This window comes from Ochotona princeps, chromosome 17 (assembly GCF_030435755.1).
Source record: "Ochotona princeps isolate mOchPri1 chromosome 17, mOchPri1.hap1, whole genome shotgun sequence".
NCBI lineage: Eukaryota > Metazoa > Chordata > Mammalia > Lagomorpha > Ochotonidae > Ochotona > Ochotona princeps.
The window spans coordinates 3,679,936-3,704,397 of NC_080848.1; the positions used below are offsets into that span (position 1 = coordinate 3,679,936).

General features: G+C 50.4%; 1 protein-coding gene across 4 annotated transcripts in view; it reads right to left on the reverse strand.

Moving 5' to 3' along the window:
* TMEM94 (transmembrane protein 94) overlaps positions 1-24,462 on the reverse strand; it is a 42,059-nt gene that overhangs the window by 11,855 nt on the left and 5,742 nt on the right. For all 4 annotated transcript variants that reach the window (XM_058675234.1, XM_058675235.1, XM_058675233.1 and 1 more), the window contains exons 2-5: positions 12,404-12,528; positions 831-950; positions 422-549; positions 30-166 (exon numbers count right to left, since the gene is read on the reverse strand). In XM_058675234.1, coding sequence (XP_058531217.1) covers positions 30-166; positions 422-549; positions 831-950; positions 12,404-12,427 — 409 coding nt within the window. In that variant the 5' untranslated portion in view covers positions 12,428-12,528. The remainder of the gene's footprint in view (positions 1-29; positions 167-421; positions 550-830; positions 951-12,403; positions 12,529-24,462) is intronic.

Consider the following 24,462-nt stretch of genomic DNA (forward strand, 5'->3'; position numbering starts at 1 on the left):
CCCAGCAGCAGGCCTGGCACTGGCCTCACCTTGGATCTGGTCAATGATCCCACGGAGCCTCCGCTCTACCTCCCGACGCTTCAGCCAGGCTTGCCACCATGTGAGGAAGAGGGTAAGAAGCAGCAGCAGAAACAGCGCCAGGGCGTTCACCAGCTCCACTCCAGCGCTGGCTCAGAACAGTGGGTGTATTAACAGGGCATCCCTAGCCTGCAGGACCTCACAAACCCCTTCCTATCCCAGATCCTTTTTTATTTTTTGTATTTTCCCCAGCTTCTTCTAATTCCCTGGCCCCAACCAGGCCTTGGGTGCCAGTTGAAGGACTGAAGAGATTTTTATACCACTCCTGAGCCCCTCCCAGGGCCCTGGAATGGTGGGTGGGGCAGCAGGGGGCAGCTGTCCAGAGCGGGGGCGTCCCTCTTACCTCCCCGCTGGCTGGCCCCCATGACAGCCGAGCAGCAGCAGCGCAGCCAGCAGCATCAGTGAGGCCCCCGGCCAATGGAAACAGGAGCAGCGGTTACTGTGGTGCAGAAAGCTGCTTCTCCACGCCTCCTAGGGAGGGGCGGCGGCAGGCAGTGAGCAGCCTCCCACGGCCCACTCTCCCCAGCCCCACAGGGGCCAGACTGCTGGGCTCCTGCAGCACATGGGGTCAGTAAGCTGCCTTCTGTCTGACAGTCCACAAGGCTTCAAAGGGTCACACCACCCAGTGGTCAGCTGCCTGCAGCCTCAGGGGTCACACTGCCCAGAGGTCAGCCTCAAGCAGGGTTCCCTCCATCACACACGCATGTGGGCTGCTTCCCCACAGGAAACATTTCACAGAAGACATGCTGCACCTTCCACGTCTGATACTTGTTGCGCTCCCTCAGGTGTCCATCCAGCACCGCCTCCAGCTGTTCCTTCAGGATGATCAGGGCCTTCCGGGTGGACAGACCCAGGGCCGAGGGGGGCTCTCCCTGCAGGGAACAGGCAGTGCTCAGCGGCTCCCCAATACCCCAGGTCACCGCAGGCTGGACACGTCACTTGTACCTCCCGCTCCCTAGGCCTCCCTCCGTCATTCCCACCTCTCTCCTGGCATCAACTCACACCCCCCAGGGTATGGCCACATATAAAGTGAAACATTCAAGTGCACAGCCCCCTACTCTTAATGACAAATTGAAGAAGGAAAAACAGTTACTCTCTCTACCCAAACTTCTTTTTCCTAAAAACAAAAACAAACAAAAAGTATTGAAAGACAAGAAGAGAGAGCAGAGACAGATGCTGCTACTGGTTTATTCTTTCAGTGCCCACAACAAGCCATCACACAGCTCCTTTCAGGGTTTGCTAATGGTGAGTGGCTAGAGTCAGGAACCAAGAGCAGGTATTCAAAGCCTGGCTCTCTTGGGGTCAGCGTGGTGGCTCAACAGGCTAATCCTCTATCTACAAGTACCAGCATCCTATAAGGGCACCAGTTCATGTCCCAGTTGCTCCACTTCCCATTCAGCTCCCTACTTCTGGTCTCAAAAACAACAGAGAATGATTTAATTCTTTGGGCCCCCGCACCTATGTGAGAGACCTGGGGGAGGCTCTTGGCTCCTGGCTTCAGATAAGCTCAGTTCCAGCCATAACAGCCATTTGGGGAGTGAATGAGTAGCTGGAAAAATCTCTCCATGTCTCCTTCTTTCTGTAAATCTGACTTTCCAATAAAAATAAGTACATCTTGAAACAAAAACAACAAAAACTGGCTCCCCAACATGACAAGTGGACACCCTAACCAGTAGTTTAACCTTTTCAGCAAAGGCTCACTCCTCCTCAGGATCTTCTCACTCACCTTCACTTGATTCTCCACCTAGTGCCATCTGGCTAATGCCATGCCTCCTCAGACTGCTCCTACCACCAACCTCCCGAGCTGTCTCAAGGATTCTGGTCTTTCAGATTTTTCAAGAGCAGCTCCTGCAGCACTGAAGTGCTATGAAGGACCCAACACCAAGAAAATGAAAGCTGGGCCTGGCACAGTAGCTTAGTGGCTAAAATCTTCATCTTGCAAGCACTGGGATCCCAAATGAGTACCAATTCATATCCTGGCTGGTCCACTTCCCATCCAGCTCCTTGCTTGTGACCTGGGAAAAACAGTCAAGGACGGCCCAAAACCTCGGGACCCTGCACCCACATGGGAGACCCAGAAGAAGCTCCTGGCTCCTGGATTCGGATCAGATTGACTCCAGTCATTCTGGCCACTTGGGGAGTGAACTACCAGATGGAAGATCTTTCTCTCTGTCCCTCCTTCTCTCTGTAAATCTGACTTTCAAATAAAAACAAATTAATCTTTTAAAAAGAAAGAAAGAAAATGAAAAATATGAAGAAAAAAGAAAAAAGGAAAAGAAAGCTGTGTCCAGGGATGGAGCACACAGCAGCTCCACCACCCCCTCCTGGCACCACGGACAGGGGCTGAGATCGGGGTGGACAAGGATTAGCCACATTAACCCTAACCCTCATGCAATGTCGAGACTACCCTTTGGTCAGACCCCATCTCCTCTTTTCCTGCAGTCCATCCTAAGTCAGCTTCCAACTATTATACACTTCCTAGGCAACTTCCCCATAGTCATAGATTCACCCCCTAATACACTTCAACTCCTACAGTTGAATTCAAGCCTGACCACCCTGAAGTAGGCTAGCCACACTTCCTGAACTGCCCCTTAGCTGTTTGACAAGGACCCAAGTGAGCATCAATATGTCCAAAATTCCAGCCATGCCACCCAGCCCTTGCCACCAGTATGCCCTCTCCCTCCTAACACTCTGGAATATCCTAGACTGACCTTGGTCCTGCCCCAACTCCAGCTCCTAATATTGCCCTTTCCACAGCAGTCCAGCAGAACACACACATGCCCTTTAACCTGAAAATCCAGTACAGACCCCAGCACCTGCACAGTGAGGCCCTTTCCAGCCACCTCCCCGCCATTTCTCCCACATGCCTGGCTCCAGGGATGTCCTGGCTACCCACCCTCGACAGCTCTTGCTTCTCCTTCCAGGCTCTGCTCAGAGACTGGCATTGTGGCACAGCGAGTGAAGCCACCACCCACAAAGCCAGCATCCCATGCAAGTGCCAGTCAGAGTCCTACTGCTCATCATCCAGTCCAGCTAACATGCCTGGGGACGCAGCAGAGCAAGGTCCAAATGCCTGGGCCACTGCTGTCCAAGCAGGCAGAGTTCCCAGGCTCCTGGTTCCGGCCTGGCCCAGCCTACCTGCTGCAGTCATTCAGGGAGTGAGTCAGTAGACAGAAAACCTCTGCCACTCTGCTTTTCAGATGGAAAAAAAAAAACAAATAAGATTTATTTATTTTTATTGGAAAGTCAGATTTACAGAGAGAAGACACAGAAAGATCTTCTATCCACTGGTTATTCCCCACATGGCAGCAATGGCTGGAGCTGAGCTGATCCAAAGCCAGGAGCCAGGAGCTTCTTCCAAGTCTCCCATGCTGGAGCAGGGTCCCAAGGCTTTGGACCGTCCTTTGACTACTTTCTCAGGCCACAAGCAGGGAGCTGGATGGGAAGTTGAGAAGCCAGGACATGAATTGGTGCCCATATGGAATGCTGAATGCTGACATTTAGAAGGTGAGGACTGGCCAACTGAGCCATCTCACCAGCCTTCTCAAATAAAGAAATCTTAAAAAAAAAAAAAATGACTTGGCTCAGGCATCACTTCTCAAGGCTGTCGTCTCCAAGCTGAGGCTGCACCGCAGGGAGGTTCTGCGTGATGGCTCTCACTCATGCCAATTCTTGAATACAGGGACTACACATTTTCATTTCAACATGTCCTGCCCTACCTCTCAACTACTAGGAAAATGCCTGCTGCACACAAGCTCAATGAATGAACGGAAGAACAAGGAGCTTCGCTGACCCCAAGGATACCTTTTTAAATATTATCTTTTTTTTTTTTTAAGATTTATTCATTTTATTACAGCCAGATACACACAGAGGAGAAGAGACAGAGAGGAAGATCTTCCGTCCGATGATTCACTCCCCAAGTGAGCCGCAACGGGCCGATGCGCGCCGATCCGAAGCTGGGAACCTGGGTCCCAATGCATTGGGCCGTCCTCGACTGCTTTCCCAGGCCACAAGCAGGGAGCTGGATGGGAAGTGGAGCTGCTGGGATTAGAACCAGCGCCCATATGGGATCCCGGGGCTTTTAAGGCGAGGACTTTAGCCGCTAGGCCACGCCGCCGGGCCCAATATTATCTTTTGCAATCATTTTTTTAATTACTTATTTATTTTCACTTTACTTGAAAGGCAAAGACAGACAGTTTTCCATCTACTGGTTCACTCCTCAAATGTCTGTAATAGCCAGGTCTGGGCCAGCTCAAAGCCACAAGTTAGAAGCCAATCCAAGTCTCCCATGCAGGTAGCAGGGGCCCAAGCGCTTCAGTCCCCAACTGCTGTCTCCCAAGAAATGGAACCAGGCATAAACCAGGCACTCCGATACCAGATACAAGCATCCCTAGCAACATCTTGACCTATACCCTCCTTCCTCACTCCAGCAACAATACCTTAATCAGGGCCTATCAAACAAGTCTGTAAGAAAACAAACAAGTCTGTAGCAGAACACCTGGAGTTTTTAAAAACAAGGACGTCAAGGCCCCACCCTGGATATACTGAAGCCACATCCTTGGGATGAAGCCAATTCTAGGCTAAACTGTTAGGGTCTGGTTTTGTCCGCCCCCCAGAAACAACAAAGAGTTTCACTGGTAATGCAAAAGCAAGCAGTTTATTGTGCCAGCATGCTGGGGTCAGACCGTTCTTGGGGCACACAGGCCAGCCAAAGAGGGTTCGGACCCTGAACCAGAGAAAGGCTTCTGATTATATAGGCCTCTCTCGGGCTTTACATATATCATAGCCCACGCAAATCCAAACACAGCAAATCAATTTAAAGAGTAACACATTATCCAATCAAAGTAACACACTTCAAACACATCATGGCCATGGGATCTGGCTATCAATAGCACATCCTGTTTCCTGGAACCGGACAACTGCCCTACTACCCAGGTGGATTCTATAGATAGGGCTCGTGGCACTGGTCACTATAGATAGGGCTTGTGACACTGGTCAGTAGCCCTAACTCATCCTGACTAGGGTGGAATCTCCCAATGGCCCTGGTTTATCCTAACTAAGCAAAGCAGCGGCTTCTGGCACCAAGGGGCCTGACAGCCTGGCCTAGCATTCTACTATTCTAACACTCTAGCATTATACTAACACTCTAACATTATACTGACACTCTAACAGAACAAAATTCTCAACTCTGGCGTCCAGTAGCTCCCAGAAAGGCCCGAAGGGAGTCCATCCCGAGGGCCCCTGAAGAGCACCCACATGCACTCGCATCAGCAAAGTTCCTGAGCTGGAGGAGTGCATCCAGGCCCTATGGCACCGATCAAGGGACTCGAGGCTCCCTCCTGAGAAGGCCAGGTTGAGGGCACTGGGCCCAGGCTGCTGTGTCTTACAGCCCAGCCTCTCCACTCTGAAGGCCCACAGAACTGCCCTTCCGGCACCCTGCACCAGGGAGAAACCCACGCTGGCTTTGTCAGCTTAAACGCAGAACAATCTCTTGTCTCCAAAGAATGTCCTGGCCAACTAGGCCTCAACCCCTGCAGGACACACAGCTCGGAGAGGCTGGGGACTTGCGGGCACGTTCTTCTGCCGCATCCCTGGCCTTGTGGCTGCGCCTGAGAGCGGCCTCCAGGGCTGGCCTGCTGCCAGCTCCCAGTGCTGCAAGATGAGCAGGGGCTTCCAGAGGGAGCCCAGCAGAAGCTTCCCAGCTCCCGGCCTAAATCTCCCCAAATCCCTGCTCTCCACGGTGGCTTTGGGGGATTATGCAGATAAGAGCTGCTTCTTCCCCAATGGGATAAACTGGTTATTTCAGCTCCCCCAGGAATGGGCCCACACCCCCAGCCTGGGGAACTACTGTTCTCTAAAGCCCCCAGGAGGATGGGAGGTCTGAAGCTGGGGCCACTGCCCCCTGGGGCTCCTGTCAAGGAGGAGCAGAAAGCTCAGGGAGGAAGAGGAGGAGGAAGAGGAAGAGAAAGCAGGAGACCTTCTCCTATCCAAGGGGTTGGGCCACAGTGCTGTGCCAGATCCTCCCTCCCAAAGAAGCTGAGGACCCGGAGGCAGAGCAGTTCCCTGGAAGCCCAGCAGAGCAATCCAGGCCTCCCGAGCCTTCCCTCTTTGGGGCCTCTGCCCCTGGGCTCAGTGCCCCAGGCTCAGCCTTCCAGGCTTCCTCCTGACAACAGTTCCCAGGATGGACTTGCCTGGGCCAGACCTCCCAAAATGATCAAGTGAGAAAACACACTGGAGGCAAGAAGTGCTAGGGTTGGCCTGCACATCCAGGAGAGGGGAATTGGGAAGAAGACAGGAAAGAAGGGCTGGGCAAGTTACACAGGACTGCTGGGGGCCCTGAAATGAAGCACCCTCCATTCAGAAAGGTCATTTTCAGACGTGGTCATTTTCAAAAGGGCAGAAGACAATCCACATCAAGCAGCCAGTGGAGGGTGGTGCCTGTCCTCCTGCTGGGCCTGCATACCTGGGCACTTCCCATCACCAGGGATCACATGGTGGCCGTCCTACCACCTGCTGCCTCTGTGCAGCCAGTCAGAGCCCAGGACAGACTCCCCTTCTCGCCACCATCCAGTCTGTCACACTTGTTGCCCCCCAGGTGCTAGTAGCTGTACTCTGTCCTCACCAGGTGGAGGAGGGATGGGCCAGAGGGTGGCAAATGATCCCAGGGCAGGGCATCTGCAGTGGCTGTCTGTGTGTCTGCCCCCGCATGTTGTGTCTAGCTGGGGACACCAGCTCCAGACTGGCGATTAAAGACAGTATAGCAGAGGCAAAGTAAGCCATTCTTTAATTACATGCTGTCCAAAGGAAGTGTCTGCCCGCACAGGCTGGCCCAGTGGCAAAGACGCAGCCTTCAGCCTAGTTTATTCAAGCCCTCTGTGGCAGGAGTGCCTGAGCTAAAGGCCACATCACCACTTTCTCTCAGCTTGCCTCAACTTTGGCCCATGTGATGGGAGAGTCCGGGGAAGGCACATAATGAGAAACCTTCACACGCCCTGAAAGATTCAGAATGGGCTGGTGGGTGAGCAAGCTCCGCCAGCCTTTCTGTGTCCACAGAGTCAGAATGCACCTGTGTGCCTCGGCACCAACGGGGGCGACCGCAGCAAGGGAACGAAGAATGGGGGCTGTTCCTATTACCGAAACAAGAACACAGTCTTCTCACCTGATGGGATCAAAAAGGGGCAGCAAAAATCTTGCTGTAAGCAGACAAAGATAATGAGATCTGCCCTGAGTCCCAGGTGCTAAAAATTCCCACCGAATCCCATTACCAGATACCTCCAGAGACTTCCTGGGTGAGCAGCAGGTCTACCCCAAAGGGAGGGAAGGAGAAGGCATTGTTCCTCCACTGACCCTGCAGCTCTGTGCGTAGAATCAAACCCAGTTCACTGCTAAAACTGCCCAGGCTGCACGGGAGCGGGAAGTCACTGGAGCTCTAAGGCAGCCTTGGCCCAGGGGAGGCTGGCAGCAAAATCCCATCCTGCGCAGGGCGCCTTCTCTGTGCTGGCATGCGAAGGGAGCGGGGCGGGGCTCGGAAACTCAGGAGAACACCAGGATGGGGAAACAGCTCTAGCCATCAGGAATCCACCACGTGCAGGTCTGATGCCAGGGATCTGGTTCATCTAAAGCACCTTCTGAGAGATGACCCACCCAGGCTCTCCTGTGCACACCTCAGTCAAATTTCTCTAGTGATGCAGAGCCAGAAGCCCCAGCCCAGCCCCTGCCTGCTGGGAGCGCCGCCAAGGCTCTGCTGGCACGACAGTTGTTTTCCTTCCTACTCCACCTGCTTCAGCAGCATCAAGGCTGCTGGCTCAGGTAGACAAGTCACCAATTTAGACCTTGACCTGAGGCCTTCACAACAGCAGATAACCACCCAATGGAAGTGGCTGGGGCCCATTCCCTAGGTCCATGAGGCCACAGCCCTCTCAGTCAGTGCAAGCAGAGAAAGAGCAACAAAGCCAAACTCGACACAATGCCAGGACAGCCGACACTACCATCTACTCTCCGGAGTTGGACAAGACACAGCCAGGCTCCACCTGCAGCCAGGTAAGTCAGAGGCTGGAGGGGAGCTGCTGCCTGCTCTTCCTCATTCTGCCAGGTGCATGCTGAACTAAGCACTTTGTCTACCTTCTTGCCCACCTCCTGCAGCCACCAAGATCTTGCCAAAGACCATCCTGGCCCTAGCAACTCCTGCTCTGACCCCTGTGTGGCCCCATACAGGCTGCAAGCCCCTGTCACCTGTGCCTGGAGACCTGGCTCCTAGCATCCCTTGGCAGGCCCCTGGGACACTGAGCTGGCACCCTCTAGACATGCTAGCTTTCTGGCTTCTACTCCCAGTCTCCTCGTAAGGTCCTGGCTAACTCACACTCACGGAGCTGCCTCTCGTGCTACACGGTCTTCAGGAACCTGGTGGCAAGCACTAAGGCAACCCCAAGCAAGAATGAGGCATCGTTAAGAACAATGTAAAAGCCAGGCTGGCATACTCACTCGGCTGCCTTTGCCCCGGGGGGGGCATCCATAGCTCGGCCTGCTTAAACAGCATGGGCAGAGGCTGAGCCACAAGGAGTCAGCCACCGTAACTCCCAACACCACCCTCGGTGGGGAGAGGAGAAAGGGCTGGAGAGCGAGCGAGGAGCTGGTGCAGCGGAGAGCTGGGCGCAGCAGAGCAGAGCTTCAATGTGCTGATTAATTCAGCCTATTTCCAGTCACGCTGCAGATTCGGGGAGGGAGGAGGCAGCGCAGTGGCTGCAACAGCAGCCTGGGAGAGGGGAGGGAGAAAAGGGAAGAGAAAGCAAAGAAAAGGGGGGAAGAGAGAGGAGGGTTTAAAGGAGAAAGTTCGTCGGATGTGCTGCCAGATGTCCAGGAGCCTGGCTTGTTCTTCAGCAGAGGCCACGGCCGGGTGAGCAGAAACCTGACGCAGAGCCAGGGCCGGCCAGCCAGCCAGCCAGCCTGTCAAACAGGAGGAACTACCAACGGCCCAGAACTCCAAGGGCCACTGCCAGGAGTCAGGCACACCTTGGGATGCTCGAATACCAGCTCTCTTCACAGACTAAAGTGCCCTGCCCCCACGTCACTGGGCAAGGCTAGGACCCGGGGATGACCAGGAGCCTGTCACTACAAGCCAGCCCAAGCCACTCCAGTGCCCCTGCGTGGAATCTCACCAAGACCAGCCAGAGCAGCGGGGCAGGAGGGGAGGGACGTGTGAGTTATTAATAGCAGCACATCCTGCCTGCAGGGGAAGGACTGGCCATTGAGAAGGCTCTGGGCAGGGGGTGGGGGGACGCAGAAGAGGGGACCGGGAAGCTCTGAAAGGAGGAATTCAGTGGAGGAGGGTGGAGCCAGCAGCAGCATCCCAGCACCTTCCTCGCAGGTGGCGCGGGGCCCTCACCAGCCACTGATCAGTATGAGCTGAAAGCCCACACACAGAAATACAACTGCGCACGGGATGCTGGGACCTAGAGACACCCAAGTCTTCCCTTCTTCAGGTAGAAAGAGGAGACCTGTGTCTCCTAGTCAGCATGCGCCTCCCCTCCGACCTGGGTCTCCTACGGCATGCACCTCACCCGGAACATCCACAGAGCTTGGGAAGCTTTCTCAGCATAGGCACCCTGGGGCAGGAGGGGCCGGGGCACTGGGAGAACACTCCTCCGTCTAGGCCCAGGCCATAAACCTAAAGGAGAAGACATAGCTTAATGGTCCCCTAGCTGAGGCACAGAGCCGTAGGCCCAGCGTGGTTCTCCAGGGCCCTCGGTTTCCTAGACGACACCATCTCAAGCTGCAAGGAAGGGAAAAAAAAGCCAGAGCCTCTCCGTCCCTCCCCCTGCTCTAGCACAGCTCCCCGTGGGGCCCTGCCAAACAGAGAGAATGAGAACAGCTAGGAGGGGCCAGACAGTCCAGCCTTGAAGGGCAGGAAGCTGCCACCGGGAGCAGGAAGGCAGGGAGGGTGGGATCAGCTCCTGTGCTGGCCGCTATGAAGACCAGCACAAAGATGAACAAGCCAAAAAACTGGCTCCCTTCTGTGTGGCAGGCCTGAAAGAAGACAGCAAGCAGAGCAGGGCAAGCCCAGGGGTTGGACAGCCCCTCACAGCTCTCCCCCCATCCTTCTGCCATCGCTCACATGAGCAACCATACCAGGCACCCAGGTATCAGCACTGCAGCAGGTCCACCAGGGGCTCAAGGTCAGGGGACAGGCTGGGAAGGAGATGCTGAGAACTGGCAGGCCAGAGAAGGGCATGGGGTGCAGAAAATCACCCAGCAACAACCAAACTAACCCTGGGCTGAGCCAGGGAATGACAGAGCCCTGACCATCAGTCACCTCTGCCAACTGGTCCCCATGCTGCTCCTACCAAGAGCCTCAGACCACCCTGGGCCCCAGGGGTTCTCTTTGCAAGCACCTTCATGTATGCAATTCCCCGGTTCCTCAGTAGTAGAAATCCCATTAGGAGGCCTGGCGCGATAGCATCGCAGTTAAAGTCCTCGCCTTCAACGCGCCGGGATCCCATATGGACGCAGGTTCTAATCCTGGCAGCTCCACTTCCTATCCAGCTCCCTGCTTGTGGCCTGGGAAAGCAGTCGAGGATGGCCCAAAGCTTTGGGACCCTGAACCCATGTGGGAGACCTGGCCGAAGTTCCTGGCTCCTGACTTCGGATCGGCGGAACACCGGCTGTTGCGGCTCACTTGGGGAGTGAATCATCGGACGGAAGATCTTCCTCTCTGTCTCTCCTCCTCTCTATATATCTGACTTTGTAACAAAATAAATAAATCAAAAAAAAAAAAAAAAAAGGGAAGCAGAGCAGCCAGGAGGAGAACTGGAGCTCCTATAGAATGCTGTCACTGCAGGCAGCAGCTTAATTCACAGCACCACAATGATGGCACCCAGGCTTGGGTGCTTGAGTCTTCCTCAGACTTTAGAGAGAAGCCAGCTGCCTGAACCTAGAATGTTGTTTTCCTGACACATCAGGGATAAGGGTTTCAGTAAGAGGCTGGAAACAGAGGGCAACCCCACCATCTGTGGTAGGGGTGCTCAGCCCCGAGGAAGGCCAAAGCACTGCACACAGCAGATCCTCCTGCGGAGTGCCACCTCCAGAGTGCATGGCAATAGCAACCATTTTAGCAGCCTTACACCAGACCACCACCAGACACAGTCACTGTTAGGGTGAATACCAGTGACCAGAAGGCTGAACACATCGGCTTCAAGTTCAAATTCACAAGCCTGGTCCAGAAGTACAGAAAGTCTGGGGTTACCACAGCAGCATCCAGTTAAGTGCCACCAGGGAAATGGGCCCATGGCTCCTTCTCTACATCTCTCAAATTCTCTTCCGCAGGAAGATCACTGCTCCGAAGTTCAAGTCAACAAATATTTACGAAGCCCTTGCTGCATGCCAGGCTCTGTGCAGGCAGCCAGAGGAACTGAGATAAAGTGGAAGAGAAAGCCTTTCAATGGAGTATAATGAATAAGATGGCAGAGGTATAGGGAGACTGAAAAAGAGGACTGAGTGAAGGGAGGACTTAGGTAGGGAAGACACTACCCAAACTTGCAGCAAGAGTAGAAGAGGATAGCCAGGAAAAAGGGGTGGTGAGTACTGAGAGGCAACAGCCTACACAGGGTGTATGCACCCAAACCCAGAAGCATTGCCATCAGCAGTGGCGATCTAGGCTGATGGGCTGGGCTAGGGACCTGGATGACAGCACCTCGTACAAAGGGAAGGTGCTATAGCAGGTTTGGCTGAGTGGAGGTTGGTGAGCAGATGGAGAGATCTCCTGGGACAGGAGGGCAGCAGGCCGGCAAGAGCAGCCTCTGTCCCGGGGAGGGATGTCCAACTGATAAACCTGCCTCCACCCCAAGGCACTGTGCCTGGAGGCTCAGCCCATCTCCAGGACAGCCGGACCCCCTGGAGGCTCAGCACTAGCTGATTAAGCAGCTGTGTTTGGGATCTGATTGGAAAGATCATTTCTAACCACAGACAGGGTGCCTGACAACACTCTACATGGCTCAGCAGGTTGGGGCACAGCCCCAGCAGGGAGCAAACAAACTAAATTACACACCCCTGGGCGAGAGGTGGAAGGATGGCGTGGTGCCAACCCAAATCAGACACGCCCCACCACGCCACACAGTGAAGTTCGCCTCCTCTGCCCTCCACTTTCATCTAGAGCTTCCAGCTCAATGACCCTGCCTTCCAGAGTGGTCTCGGAAACCCACCCCAGGCACAGTCACACCCTCCTCTCTCAGTTTTGACTTCAAATCCCCAGAGGATCTCCCAGGCCAAAGCAAGCAGGAGGAGTCCAAGAGAGAGCTCAGTCAATACCCGAGGGGTAACAGGCACAACCTACCAGATGCTGCTCCTGCAGGTCCATGGGCCCAGAGTGCTGCAGGCATGCCCAGATAAATGTGGTCACTCCCGAAAGCAAGGCTCCTTCCCAGCATGGACAAACCTCAGCAATGATGTCACAGGCATCTGCGGGGAGAGAGGAAGGACACCAAGTGAGTCGAGGTTGTGTGCAGGATCAACCACTGCAACTACATGGCAGAAAAGTGGTCCCCTGGCAGCAGTGCCCAGCCTCCCTGCTTGGCAGCAGAGCTCCCCCTAAGCAGTCGGCCCCGCACCACCTCCATTCCTTGAGGTCATGGGGAAGAGGACTCCGGAGGACCAGTGACCTTTTCACCTTTGCTTTCTCAAGCACTTGGTGTTCTCCTCCACAAGGACTCTCAGTTGTTGACTTCCTGCAGACAGGAAAAGGCTTGGCTTATCAGCATTTTTAAAAGTTAGGGTTAAAGGTGCAAGCATTTGGCCTGGGATGCCAGCTGAGACCCCTGCGGTCCATATCAGAATGTTTGCGTTCATGTTCCTGTTAGACTTCCAACTCCTGCTTCCCGCTCCTGCACATCCTGAGGGGCAGCAGGTGATGCACCAAGCCACAGAGTCCCTGACACCCACACGGGAGACGAGGACTGCCTTCCTGGCTATGGGTGTATGGGGAGTAACCCAGAAAATGGAACTGTTTTTCCTCCCTACTTCTCTTTGTCTCTTTCTAATACACACACAAGCACACGCACCTGCCTTTAAAATTAAAAAAAAAAAAAATTAAGATTTATTTATTTTTATTGGAAAGTCAGATTTACAGAGTGAGGGAGAGATAGAAAGACTTTCCATCTGCTGATTCACTACCTAAGTAGATACAATGGTTGCAACTGAGCTGACCTGAAGCCAAGAGCTTCCTCTAGGTCTCCCACACATGTTCAGGGTCCCAAAGCTTTGGCCATCCTCAACTGCTTTCCCAGGCCACAAGCAGGGAGCTGGATGGGAAGTGGAGCTGCCAGGACATGAACCGGTACCCATATGGGATCCCAGTGCATGTAAGGCATGGACTTTAACCACTAGGCCACCGTGTTGGGTCCTTAACCTTAGCTTTATTAAAAGATATTTATTTTAGGCCAGCAGCACGCCTTGTTAAGCAGAAGTAGTCACCTCCCTGATTGCTGGTGCCTATGCAGTATGCAGCATGTCCAGCTGCATGAGGGACATGACAGCCAGCTCATTTGGGTCATCAGGGGATGTTGAATCCCATGCAAGAAGCTGAAAAGCAGAACAGGTTGGACAACTCTCCTGGTCAAGATTCGGTAGCAAGTGTCTGGGTGAGTGGGTAAACTGGGGTGGACTCTGTCAGCCAACGGACCTTGAAAGACTTTCCTCAACCTTGGAGCCGCAAAACCAACAGCTTTTTGGAACTATCAAAATCACCCAAGCAGGCCCAGCATGATAGCCTAGCGGCTAAAGTCCTTGCCTTGCACGCACCAGGATCCCATATGGGTGCCAGTTCTAATCCCAGCAGTCCCGCTTCCTTCCAGCTCTCTGCTTATGGCCTGGGAAAGCAGTTGAGGACAGCCAAAGCCTTGGGACCCTGCACCCACATGGGAGATCCAGAGGCGGCTCTGGGCTCCTAACCTCGGATCGGCACAACTTTGGCCGTTGCGGTTGCTTGGGGAGTGAATTATCGGATGGAAGATCTTTGTCTCTCCTCCTCTCTGTATATCTGACTTTGCAATAAACATAAAATAAATCTTAAAAAAAATTTTACAAACGCTCAAGCAATACCCTCGGAACATTCTCCACGTCAGAGTTTCTAAGATGACATCAATTGGACATCCCCAGGTACTGATGTAGTTTGGCAGTGGGGAGCAGCCTTCCCCTCCTCCCTCGCCCCATGCCCCACATATAGGAGATAAAGGAAGAAATGCAAAATTGGTAGCATTTTTCCTGCTACCTAGACCCTCCCTAACCTATTCCTTGGTCCTCATGGACCTGCATTCTTTTCAACAATGTAAACAGCAAAAATAAAATAAAATAAAAACAGAGGAGCCATCAGGAGTCTGGGAGAACTGACCCAAAGACAGCTGTTGGGAACCAACACCAGAGGCTGCCACCAGAAGACCCAGCCAGGAGGCCCAGGTGCCAAAATTCCACCCCAGGGCCCAGTGCAGTGGCCTAGTGGCTAAAATCCTACCTTGAATGTGCTAGGATCCCACATGGGTGCTGGTTCTAATCCTGGCAGCTCCACTGCCCATCCAGCTCCGTTTGTTGCCTGGGAAAGCAGTTGAGGACGGCCCAAAGCCTTGGGATCCTGCACCCGCGTGGGAGACCTGGAGTAAGTTCCTGACTCCTGGCTTTGGATCGGCTTAGCACCGGCTGTTGCAGTCACTTGGGAGTGAATCGGTGGATGGAAGATCTTCCTGTCTCTCCTCCTGTGTATCTGACTTTGCAATAAAAATAAATAAATCTTAAAACAAAAAATTCCACCCCACTCCTTGTTGGGCAGTACCAGTGCTGATGTCACAGGCCACACTGCAAAGTCTCTCCCTGACCCGGTGTTTCCAGGCAGGAATTTCCAAGCTGGGCCAGGCCAAAAGGGTCAGGGACAGTGACATTGGAGGCAGCCTTACAGCACAGGGTCACTGCGGTTATGGCAACTAACTGAAATGGGATCCTGAGAGGCCACTCCTCTTCTGCCCAAGGCTGCTCTCTCTGACTCAGGCAGCCCAGGGCCCTGTTTACAACCACAGCCCCAGGTCCCCATGACACCCCATCCCAGCAGGGCCCGGCTGAGATTGCTGCCACCCAGGCAAAGGCACCAGGAGTCAACGGGGCATTGTCCCAGTTCACTTCTTCCGAGGACATCGCAAGAGGGAGGGAGCTGTGTGGCCAGCTGGAAGCCACAGCAGCACACACAGGACAGCCAGGAACAGGACATTTTCTGAGAGTTGCTGCTTTCCCATCATCCCATACATGGGAAACTGGGAGGCAACTGTTCTTTTTTTTTTTTTTTTGATAAATGGTAACCAGTTTTATTATTATTCCTACAAATAGAGAATATCTCAGAAAAAGAAAATAACCAGCTCGAGGGCATTCACTCAACAATCTTTCTTAATACAGGGCATATATATAAAATGTATAAGATCCAATTCTTGCATTCTAATTACAAATTCAAACTCAACCCTGATAGCAAAGATAACACATTTTACAACCGAGTATTCCTTTTTATCCCACTTTGATGTGCATGTAGAAAGTGAACGATAACCATCTATCCATGCCAGGTATTTGTACATGAGAATATTCTTCCTGTGTAGATCTTGCTAGCTGTGGTTAAGGTATGTGCCCTCACCTCAGGAAATCCTTGGAAACGGGATTTTCCTCTTTTTTTTTTTTTTTTTTTTGAGCTTAAATAATTTCTTTTTTTTTTTTTTAATTATTTATTATTTAACTTCAGTAATTACATTGTATTATGTGACACAGTTACATAGATACTTGGGTTCTCCCCACCCCTCCCCAAACCCTCCCACCATGGTGGATTCCTCCACCTTGTTGCATAACCACAGCTCAAGAGGCAACTGTTCTTAAGGGTTTGATCTGAAACCAGAGCAGTGTCCCTAAAGGAATGGTTCTACTCCCAGCCATTATGGGGGAAAAAGCATACGTTTCAAAACTAATTAGCACTGGGTTCAAATCTTGGCTCCAACATACATCAAATGCCAATAAGTACAGAAAATTATTTGTCCTTCTGAGCCTTTGTGTCCTTGTTCATAGAAATCCTCTAAGAACTATATAAAATGGTACATGCTGGGTTTTAGTACACTGTTTGGCACATACCAGATACTAAATAGTTGCCACTACTATCATCAGAAATAAGAAATAGAAGGGGGAAAAAAAAGAAATAAAAAATAGAAACCAGGGTCCAGGACAATAGCTTAGTGACTAAATCCTTGCCTTGCATGTGCCGGGAACCTATACGGGTGCCAGTTCATGCACCAGCTGCTCCAGTTTCCTTCCAGCTCCCTGCTTGTGGTCTTGGAAAGCAAAGGAGGATGGCCCAAAGCCTTGGGATACTGAACCCACATGGGAGACCTGGAAGAAGCTCCTGGCTCCTGGCTTGAAACTGGCACAGCCCTGGCCATTGCGGTTGCTTGGAGAGTGAATCATCAGATGGAAAATCTTCCTCTCTTTCTCTCCTCTCCTCCGTATATCTGACTTTCCAATAAAAATAAAATAAATCTTAAAAAGAAAACTCAAGGGCCCGGCGGCGTGGCCTAGTGGCTAAAGTCCTCGCCTTCAACATGCCAGGATCCTATATGGATGCCGGTTCTAATCCCAGCAGCTCCACTTTCCATCCAGCTCCCTGCTTGTGGCCTGGGAAAGCAGTCGAGGACGGCCCAAAGCCTTGGGACCCTGCACCCGTGTGGGAGACCTGGAGGAGGTTCCTGACTCCTGGCTCCGGATCGGCACAGCACCGGCCGTTGCGGCTGCTTGGGAGTGAATCATCGGACGGAAGATCTTCCTCTCTGTCTCTCCTCCTCTCTGTATATCTGACTTTGTAATAAAAAATAGATCTTTAAAAAAAAAGAAAGGAAACTTTCCAGAACAAATAAAAATGCCTCATTGCAGGATACAAGGTTAAAATACAATTATAAATTATATTTCTTTTCTAGTAATGAAATTCTAGAAGATGAAAGTTCTGGGAGTAGGTTTTGTGGTACAGAGTTAAGCCACTGGTTGGGGTGCCCACATTCTGCGTCAGAGTGCTGGTTGGAGTCCTGACCAACCCACTTCTGACCCAGATTCCTGCTGATGTACCTATGAGGCAGAAAGCGAGGTCCAAGTACTTGGGTTCCCATCACCCATATAGGAAGCCTTGATGAAGTTCCTGGCTCCTGGCTCCATCCTGGCCCAGCTCTTATTGCTGTGGAAATTTGGAGAATGAACTGGCAGACAAAAGATTTCTGATTTTCTCTCTCTCTCATAAAGTACTTAGGGATGCCTTTAACTTAAAAATATAAATATATATATATATATGACCATATATATGTAAATATATATGACATAAATTAAAGAAAACCTAAATAAATGGAAAGGTATAAAACATCAATGGATTGGAAGATCTATTATTAGAGGCAGTTACCATTGGACTTATCTATAGATTCACCATGATTTCAAAGGTTTACTTGGCACTTTTTTTTGTAGAAACTGAAAAACTGACTCAAAAATTTATAAAGACAGGTAAAAAAAAAACCTAGAATAAGCAAAACAAGTTCTTTTTAAGATTTATTTTTACTTGAAAGGCAGATTTACAGAGAGAAGGAGAGACAGATAAAAAGATATTTCATCTGCTGGTTCACTTCCCAAATGGCCACAACAACTGCAGCTGAGCCAATCCGAAGCCAGGAGCCAGGAGCTTCTTCCAGGTTCATGCAGGTGCAGGATTCTGAGGACCTAGGTCATGCTCCGCTGCTTTCCCAGGCCACAAGCAAGGAGTTGGATGGGAAGTGGAGCAGCCAGGATGAAGTTATTTGCTCTGATTTTGGCCTACCCCTGCTCTGGAGGTTTTGGCCATGTGAAGAAAAATCAGTGGATGTAAGCTCCCTCTCTGTTTCTTAAAAATAGTTCCACAAGGGCCAGGAGTGATGTCTCTATTGACTAATTCACCCCTCACAATTGTCAGGATTTCACATGGACACTGGTTCATGCCCTGCTGCTCCATTTCCCATCCAGCTCTCTGGGGGAAGCAGTGGAGGATGGCCCAAGTGCTTAGGATCCTGTACCCATATGGGTGACCTGGAAGAAACTCCCAGCTCTTGGCTTTGGATGGGCTCAGCTCTGGCCATTGCATCCACTTGAGGAGTGAACCAGCAGATGGAAGATCCCTGTCTCTCCTCCTCTCTCTGTATATCTGGCTTTCCAATAAATAAATAAATAAACAGCCAACTAAAAAAAAGTCTAATTGGGGGGATCTCAACTGAACTTGAACTGTGGTTATGCAACAAGGTGGAGGAATCCACCATGGTGGGAGGGTTTGGGGAAGGGTGGGGAGAACCCAAGTACCTATGAAACTGTGTTACATAATACAATGTAATTAATGAATTAAAAATAATAAATAAATTTAAAAAAAAGTCTAATTGCCCATTCAGAGGGGAACAAATAAAGAATTGTGGTATTCCGTATCATGGAATTCTACTCAGAAACAAGACCAAATGAAACCTATTTATTCATTCATTCATTCATTCATTTATTTAAAAGGCAAAGTTACAGAGAAAGAGAGAGAGATCTTCCATGTGTTGGTTCACACCCAAAATGACCACAACAGCCAGAGCTGAGCCAGTCTCAAGTCAGGAGCTTCTGTGTGTCTCACTTGGATGAGAGGGTTCAAGCACTTGGGCCGTCCTCCGCTGCTTTCCCAGGTGCATTAACACCTGGATCAGAAGTAGAGCTGGATCAAAAGTCGAGCAGCAGGGACTCCAACCAATGCCCACAAAGGATGCTGGTGACTTTACTTGCTATGCCACAACACCGGCCCTCCACTCCCCAAATGAAATTCTAATACACACTACAGAATGGTTGGATCTTGAAAGAATCTCGAAAGGTCTCAGGCTTAAATGAGTACACGGAAAATGATTCTGTGCACATTAAATTTAGAACAGGAGAAGCCGATCTACAACAACACCAAGTCAATCAATGGTTGCCTGCAGCCAGAAACGACTGCCATAGAAACGACTGTGCTCAATAGCTGGATTCTGAATGATGCTTCGATGCACAGATTTGCCAACATTTTTCAAACTATATCTTCAAATAGATGCATCTTATTCTGTATGAATTCTGTCTCAATAGGCATGAATTTTCAAAAGTAAGGTAGAATCTAAGATCCAATTAAATCAGCTCAATAACTTCTAAAATATCTAGCCCATGCTCTATTTGGAGGGTACAAAAGAGAGGATGAGCACCTACTCTATGACTAAGCTAGACAAAATTGTAGATGTTTAAGCAATGTCCTGCTTTCAAAGAATATAAACTAATGGTCTCTTCCCTCGATGGACATCCTATGATGCTGAACTTTACGCTTAAGAAAACCTAAGGAGCCACGGCTGTAATGTAACAGGTTAAGCTCTGCAGTGTCAGCATCCCAAAAAGATGCTAGTTTGAATTCCAGCTGCTAGATATCTGGTCCAGCTCCCTGCTGGTACACCTAGCAAAGCAGCAAAAGTTGGTCCAAGTGTTTGGGTCTCTGCACTCACATGGCAGACGTCAACAGACACTCCTGGCTTCATATCAGCTCTTTCAGCTCTTGCTACCACCACCAGTTTGGAAAGTGAAAAACCAGATGGAAGATCTCTGTCTCTCCCTCTCTCTGTGTAACTCTGCCTTTCAAATAAATGAATGTCCTCGATTACTTTCCCAGGTCACAAACAGGGAACTGGATAGGAAGCGGGGCCGCCTGGATTAGAACTGGTGTCCAAATGGGATCCCGGCACGTGCAAGGCGAGGACTTAAACCACTGCGCTATCGTGCCGCGCCCAAATAAATGAGTATTAAAAAAATTAAAAGGAAGGAAAGGAAAAGGAAAAGGAAAAGGAAAAGGAAGGGCAGGAAAGGAAAGGAAAGGAAAGGAAAGGAAAGGAAAGGAAAGGAAAGGAAAGGAAAGGAAAGGAAAGGAAAGGAAAGGAAAGGAAAGGAGCAAGCAAGCTTAAGAGTGAGCTGAGAGAGCACAATCCAGTGACAAACAAGGGACCCCAACAAAGGAACCCTGGAAGAAACGCAAGAGAAAGACAGTGACTGGGTCTGCTTGGTGCGATCAGAAAGCCTGGTTAAAGGGAGAGTGAAGAAATGAAAGACCACACAGGACAGGGATCAGAGGCCCAGAGAGAGACCCTGAGCAGTTTCTCAGTTTCCCGAGTACACCCTGGCATTGTAAGAGAGCAAAGGCCAAATCAGAGGGAAAAGGAAAAGAAGCCATCAACAGGGGTAGGCATGTGACGCAGTGGTTACAGGGCAGGCTGAGATGCCCACATCCAAGGGTGGAGTGCCTGACTTTGGGTCTCATTTCTAACTCCAGCTCCCTGCTAATGCACCCTGGGCGGCAGCAGTTGATGGCTCGAGTACCTGTGCTCCTGCCACCCACAGAGGAGACCCAGATGGAGTTCTGAGGTCCTCACTTTGGCCTTATTTGTTTGTTAAACTACAGGCATACTAGAGTAGGAAGAAAATGATGATAATGCTGGTCTGCCATGGTGACAAAGGAATGAACACAAAGAGATAGAGGCTTCCTGTTGCCAGGTTTAAAACTGAGGTCCAGAGACGCTCTCTAGGCGCTCAGGGCTTGGGCTGAAGGCAAGATGAGGAGCTGGCTGGCTTTCTGATCCCTTCCAACACAGTCCTCATTAGCCAGGCTTGCATTCTAGCCATAGTCAACATACCAAAAACACCATTTGACGGGTCCGTATCCAGTTGAAGTGACTGACAGGTTGATGTCAAACAGCACGCAGTTTCCAATAGCAAGGGTCAGGGTTCTACCCTTGGTGGGGTTCTCCTCAGTATGTTATCAATGACTCGGGTGAGGAAACAGATGATATGCTAATCAAATTCTTGGAAAGCATAAACCTGGAGAGCAGATCAAATTCAAGATCCAAGAAGATCTCAACAGGATATAACGAAGGGCCAAGTCTAAGAGGCTCAATTTAGCTGGGAAAAAAAAAAAAAAAAACATTGAGCCCTGCACTTACATCCAAAAACGGTGCATACAATTATCACAAAGGGCTTAATTAAATGCAGCTTCAGTAGTCATCAGTAGACAAGGCTCAGGACCAGGGGGAAGATGCTATAAGGGCAGACTGGGCAGTCTCATTGCAAGTTAAGTACAACTGTTTATTTTATATGGGGCAGGGGTGGCATTTAGTTTAGTCTAGCAGTTAAGTTGCTGCTTAAGATTCCCAACCCCCATATTCAAGTGTCTTGCCTAGATTCCCAGCTCTGAGTACTGACTCCAGCCTCCTACTGATGCAGTCCCTGCAAGGCAGTGGTGCCAGTTCAAGGAACTGGCATCCTGTCAGGCATGTGGGACACCTGATTCGAGCTCCAGGCTTCTGGCTTTAGCTCCCCAGGTTGCACAGGCATCTGGGGAGTGAACCAGGACATGGGAGTTCCATCTCCTCTTTCTTATTAATTTATTAAAAAATATATACTTCTCTGTGAAGCAATGGGATCCTCATCATGACAGAGAAGTAAACAGAAGTTGGGAAATTACAGAGATAATTAATATGCCTGGTAGATGGTAATAAAAGAGGTAACTTTGCTTTCTTCTAACACTGGGAGGCCTTGGAGATCCAGTAGCTTCTACAATGAAACCATGCTCAACTCTCCTCATAAAAGACACTCAGATTAGATGACCACAAGAAAACAAAATGGGAAGACTCGCCGCCTGACGTCAGGGCTCTCAGTAATCAGGGTGCTGTGGTACTGGCCAGGTATCACAGTCCAGAAATAGATCCGTACCTGAACAGCCCATCGATTTGAGAAAGCTATCCAGGGCACGTCCGTGCAGAAAGGACAAAGCATTGCAACAAAAGGTGCTGGGACAACCGAGTGTGAAGATATGAGAAGTAACTATCATTACAATCTTGGAAATAGAGCTTGTGCCAAATAAAAATGAACACAAAATGGAGCTCAGGTCTAAACATAAAACTGAAACTATAAAACTCCTGGATGGGGAGGGCCTGCTGCGATAGCCTAGCGGCTAAAGTTCTTGCCTTGCACGTGCCAGGATCCCATATGGGTGCCAGTTCATGTCCTGGCAGCCTCCCTTTCTATCCAGCTCTCTGCTTGTGGCCTGGGAAAGCAGTCGAAAATGGTCCAAACCCTTGGGACCCTGCACCCGCATGGGACAACCGGAAGAGGCTGGGAAGAGGCTCCTGGTTTTGGATCAGCACAGCTCCAGTGGTTGCGGCCGCTTGAAGAGTGAATCATTGGACGGAAGATCTTCCTCTCTGTCTCTCCTCCTCTCTGTATATTTGACTTTCCAACAAAAATAAAATAAATCTTAAGAAGAAAACTTAAGGGCCCGGCGGCGTGGCCTGGCGGCTAAAGTCCTCGCCTTGAACGCCCCAGGATCCCATATGGGCACCGGTTCTAATCCAGGCAGCCCTGCTTTCCATCCAGCTCCCCGCTTGTGACCTGGGAAAGCAGTTGAGGACGGCCCAAAGCCTTAGGACCCTGCACCCGCGTGGGAGACCCAGGAGAGGTTCCAGGTTCCCGGCATCGGATCGGCGCGCACCAGCCCATTGCGGCTCACTTGGGGAGTGAATCATCGGATGGAGGATCTTCCTCTCTGTCTCTCCTCCTCTCTGTATATCTGACTTTGTAATAAAAATAAATAAATATTAAAAAAATAAGAAAATAAAATAAATCCTTTTAAAAAAACTCCTGGGAGAGATGGGGGAAAAATCTCTGTGACCTTGGGATATACTTTTTGGATATAATAACAAAAGCTTAATCCACAAAAGACAAAAAAATCTTGCACAGGAACTGAATAACTGGGGCCAGGGGAAATTCTTTTTTTTTTTTAAAGATTTTTATTTTTATTACAAAGTCAGATATACACAGAGGAGGAGAGACAGAGAGGAAGATCTTCCGTCCGATGATTCACTCCCCAAGCAGCTGCAATCCGAAGCCAGGAGCCTCTTCTGTGTCTCCCACACAGGTGCAGGGTCCCAAGGCTTTGGGCTGTCATCGACTGCTTTCCCAGGCCATAAGCAGGGAGCTGGATAGGAAGTGGAGCTACTGGCATTAGAACTGGAGCCCATATGGGATCCTGGCGCATTCAAGGACTTTAACCACTATGCTATCGTGCTGGGCCCCTAGATAAATCTTTTTTTAAAAGCGTTTTAAAAAAGAATTTCCCGGGCCGGCGGCGTGGCCTAGCAGCTAAAGTCCTCGCCTTGAACGCCCCGGGCTCCCATATGGGCGCCAGTTCTAATCCCAGCAGCTCTACTTCCCATCCAGCTCCCTGCTTGTGGCCTGGGAGGGCAGTTGAGGACGGCCCAATGCATTGGGACATTGCACCCGTGTGGGAGACCCGGAAGAGGTTCCTGGTTCCCGGCTTCAGATCGGCACAGCACTGGCCGTTGCAGCTCACTTGGGGAGTGAACCATCGGTCGGAAGATCTTCCTCTCTGTCTCTCCTCTCTGTATATCTGCCTTTCCAATAAAAATAGATAAATCTTTTAAAAAATTATCTATTTTTAGTAATCCATAACCATTTTAAGGTGTATAGAACCCAGTTGTATATAAACTAATAATTGAAATGTCAATGTAGAAGTCACAGGATGTGGTTCAGAACTTGCATTCTTTCTTTTTTTTTCTCTTTTAACATATTGGTTACTCAATACCATGTCAACTAATTCCATAACATTATAAATTGTTACTGATATAATGTCAGGGCTTTTAATCGATCGGGATGATACTCTGCCAGCTCTACCTTCAGACCAGAGATGGTCTCCCCAAGAAACCATTGAAATTATCTGGACAGGGCCCGGCGGCGGCGTGGCCTAGCGGCTAAAGTCCTCTTCTTGAACACGCCGGGATCCCATATGGACGCCGGTTCTAATCCCGGCAGCTCTACTTCCCATCCAGCTCCCTGCTTGTGGCCTGGGAAAGCAGACGAGGACGGCCCAAAGCCTTGGGACCCTGCACCCACGTGGGAGACCTGGAAGAGGTTCCTGGTTCCTGGGTCTGGATCGGCACAGCACCGGCCGTTGCGGCTCACTTGGGGAGTGAATCATCGGACAGAAGATCTTCCTCTGTCTCTCCTCCTCTCTCTGTATATCTGACTTTGTAATAAAATAAATAAATCTTAAAAAAAAAAAGAAATTATCTGGACAATAAGATGCTGGACTTTATGCTTGGTAGATGCTTGTAATGAAAGAATCTCAACTGAACTTGAATTGTGGTAATGCAACAAGGTGGAGGAATCCACCATGCGGGGGGGTTGGGGGGGAATCCCAGTGCCTATAAAACTGTGTCACATAATGCAATGTAGTCAATGAAAAAAATGATCTGTTTTTATTTGAGAGGTTTA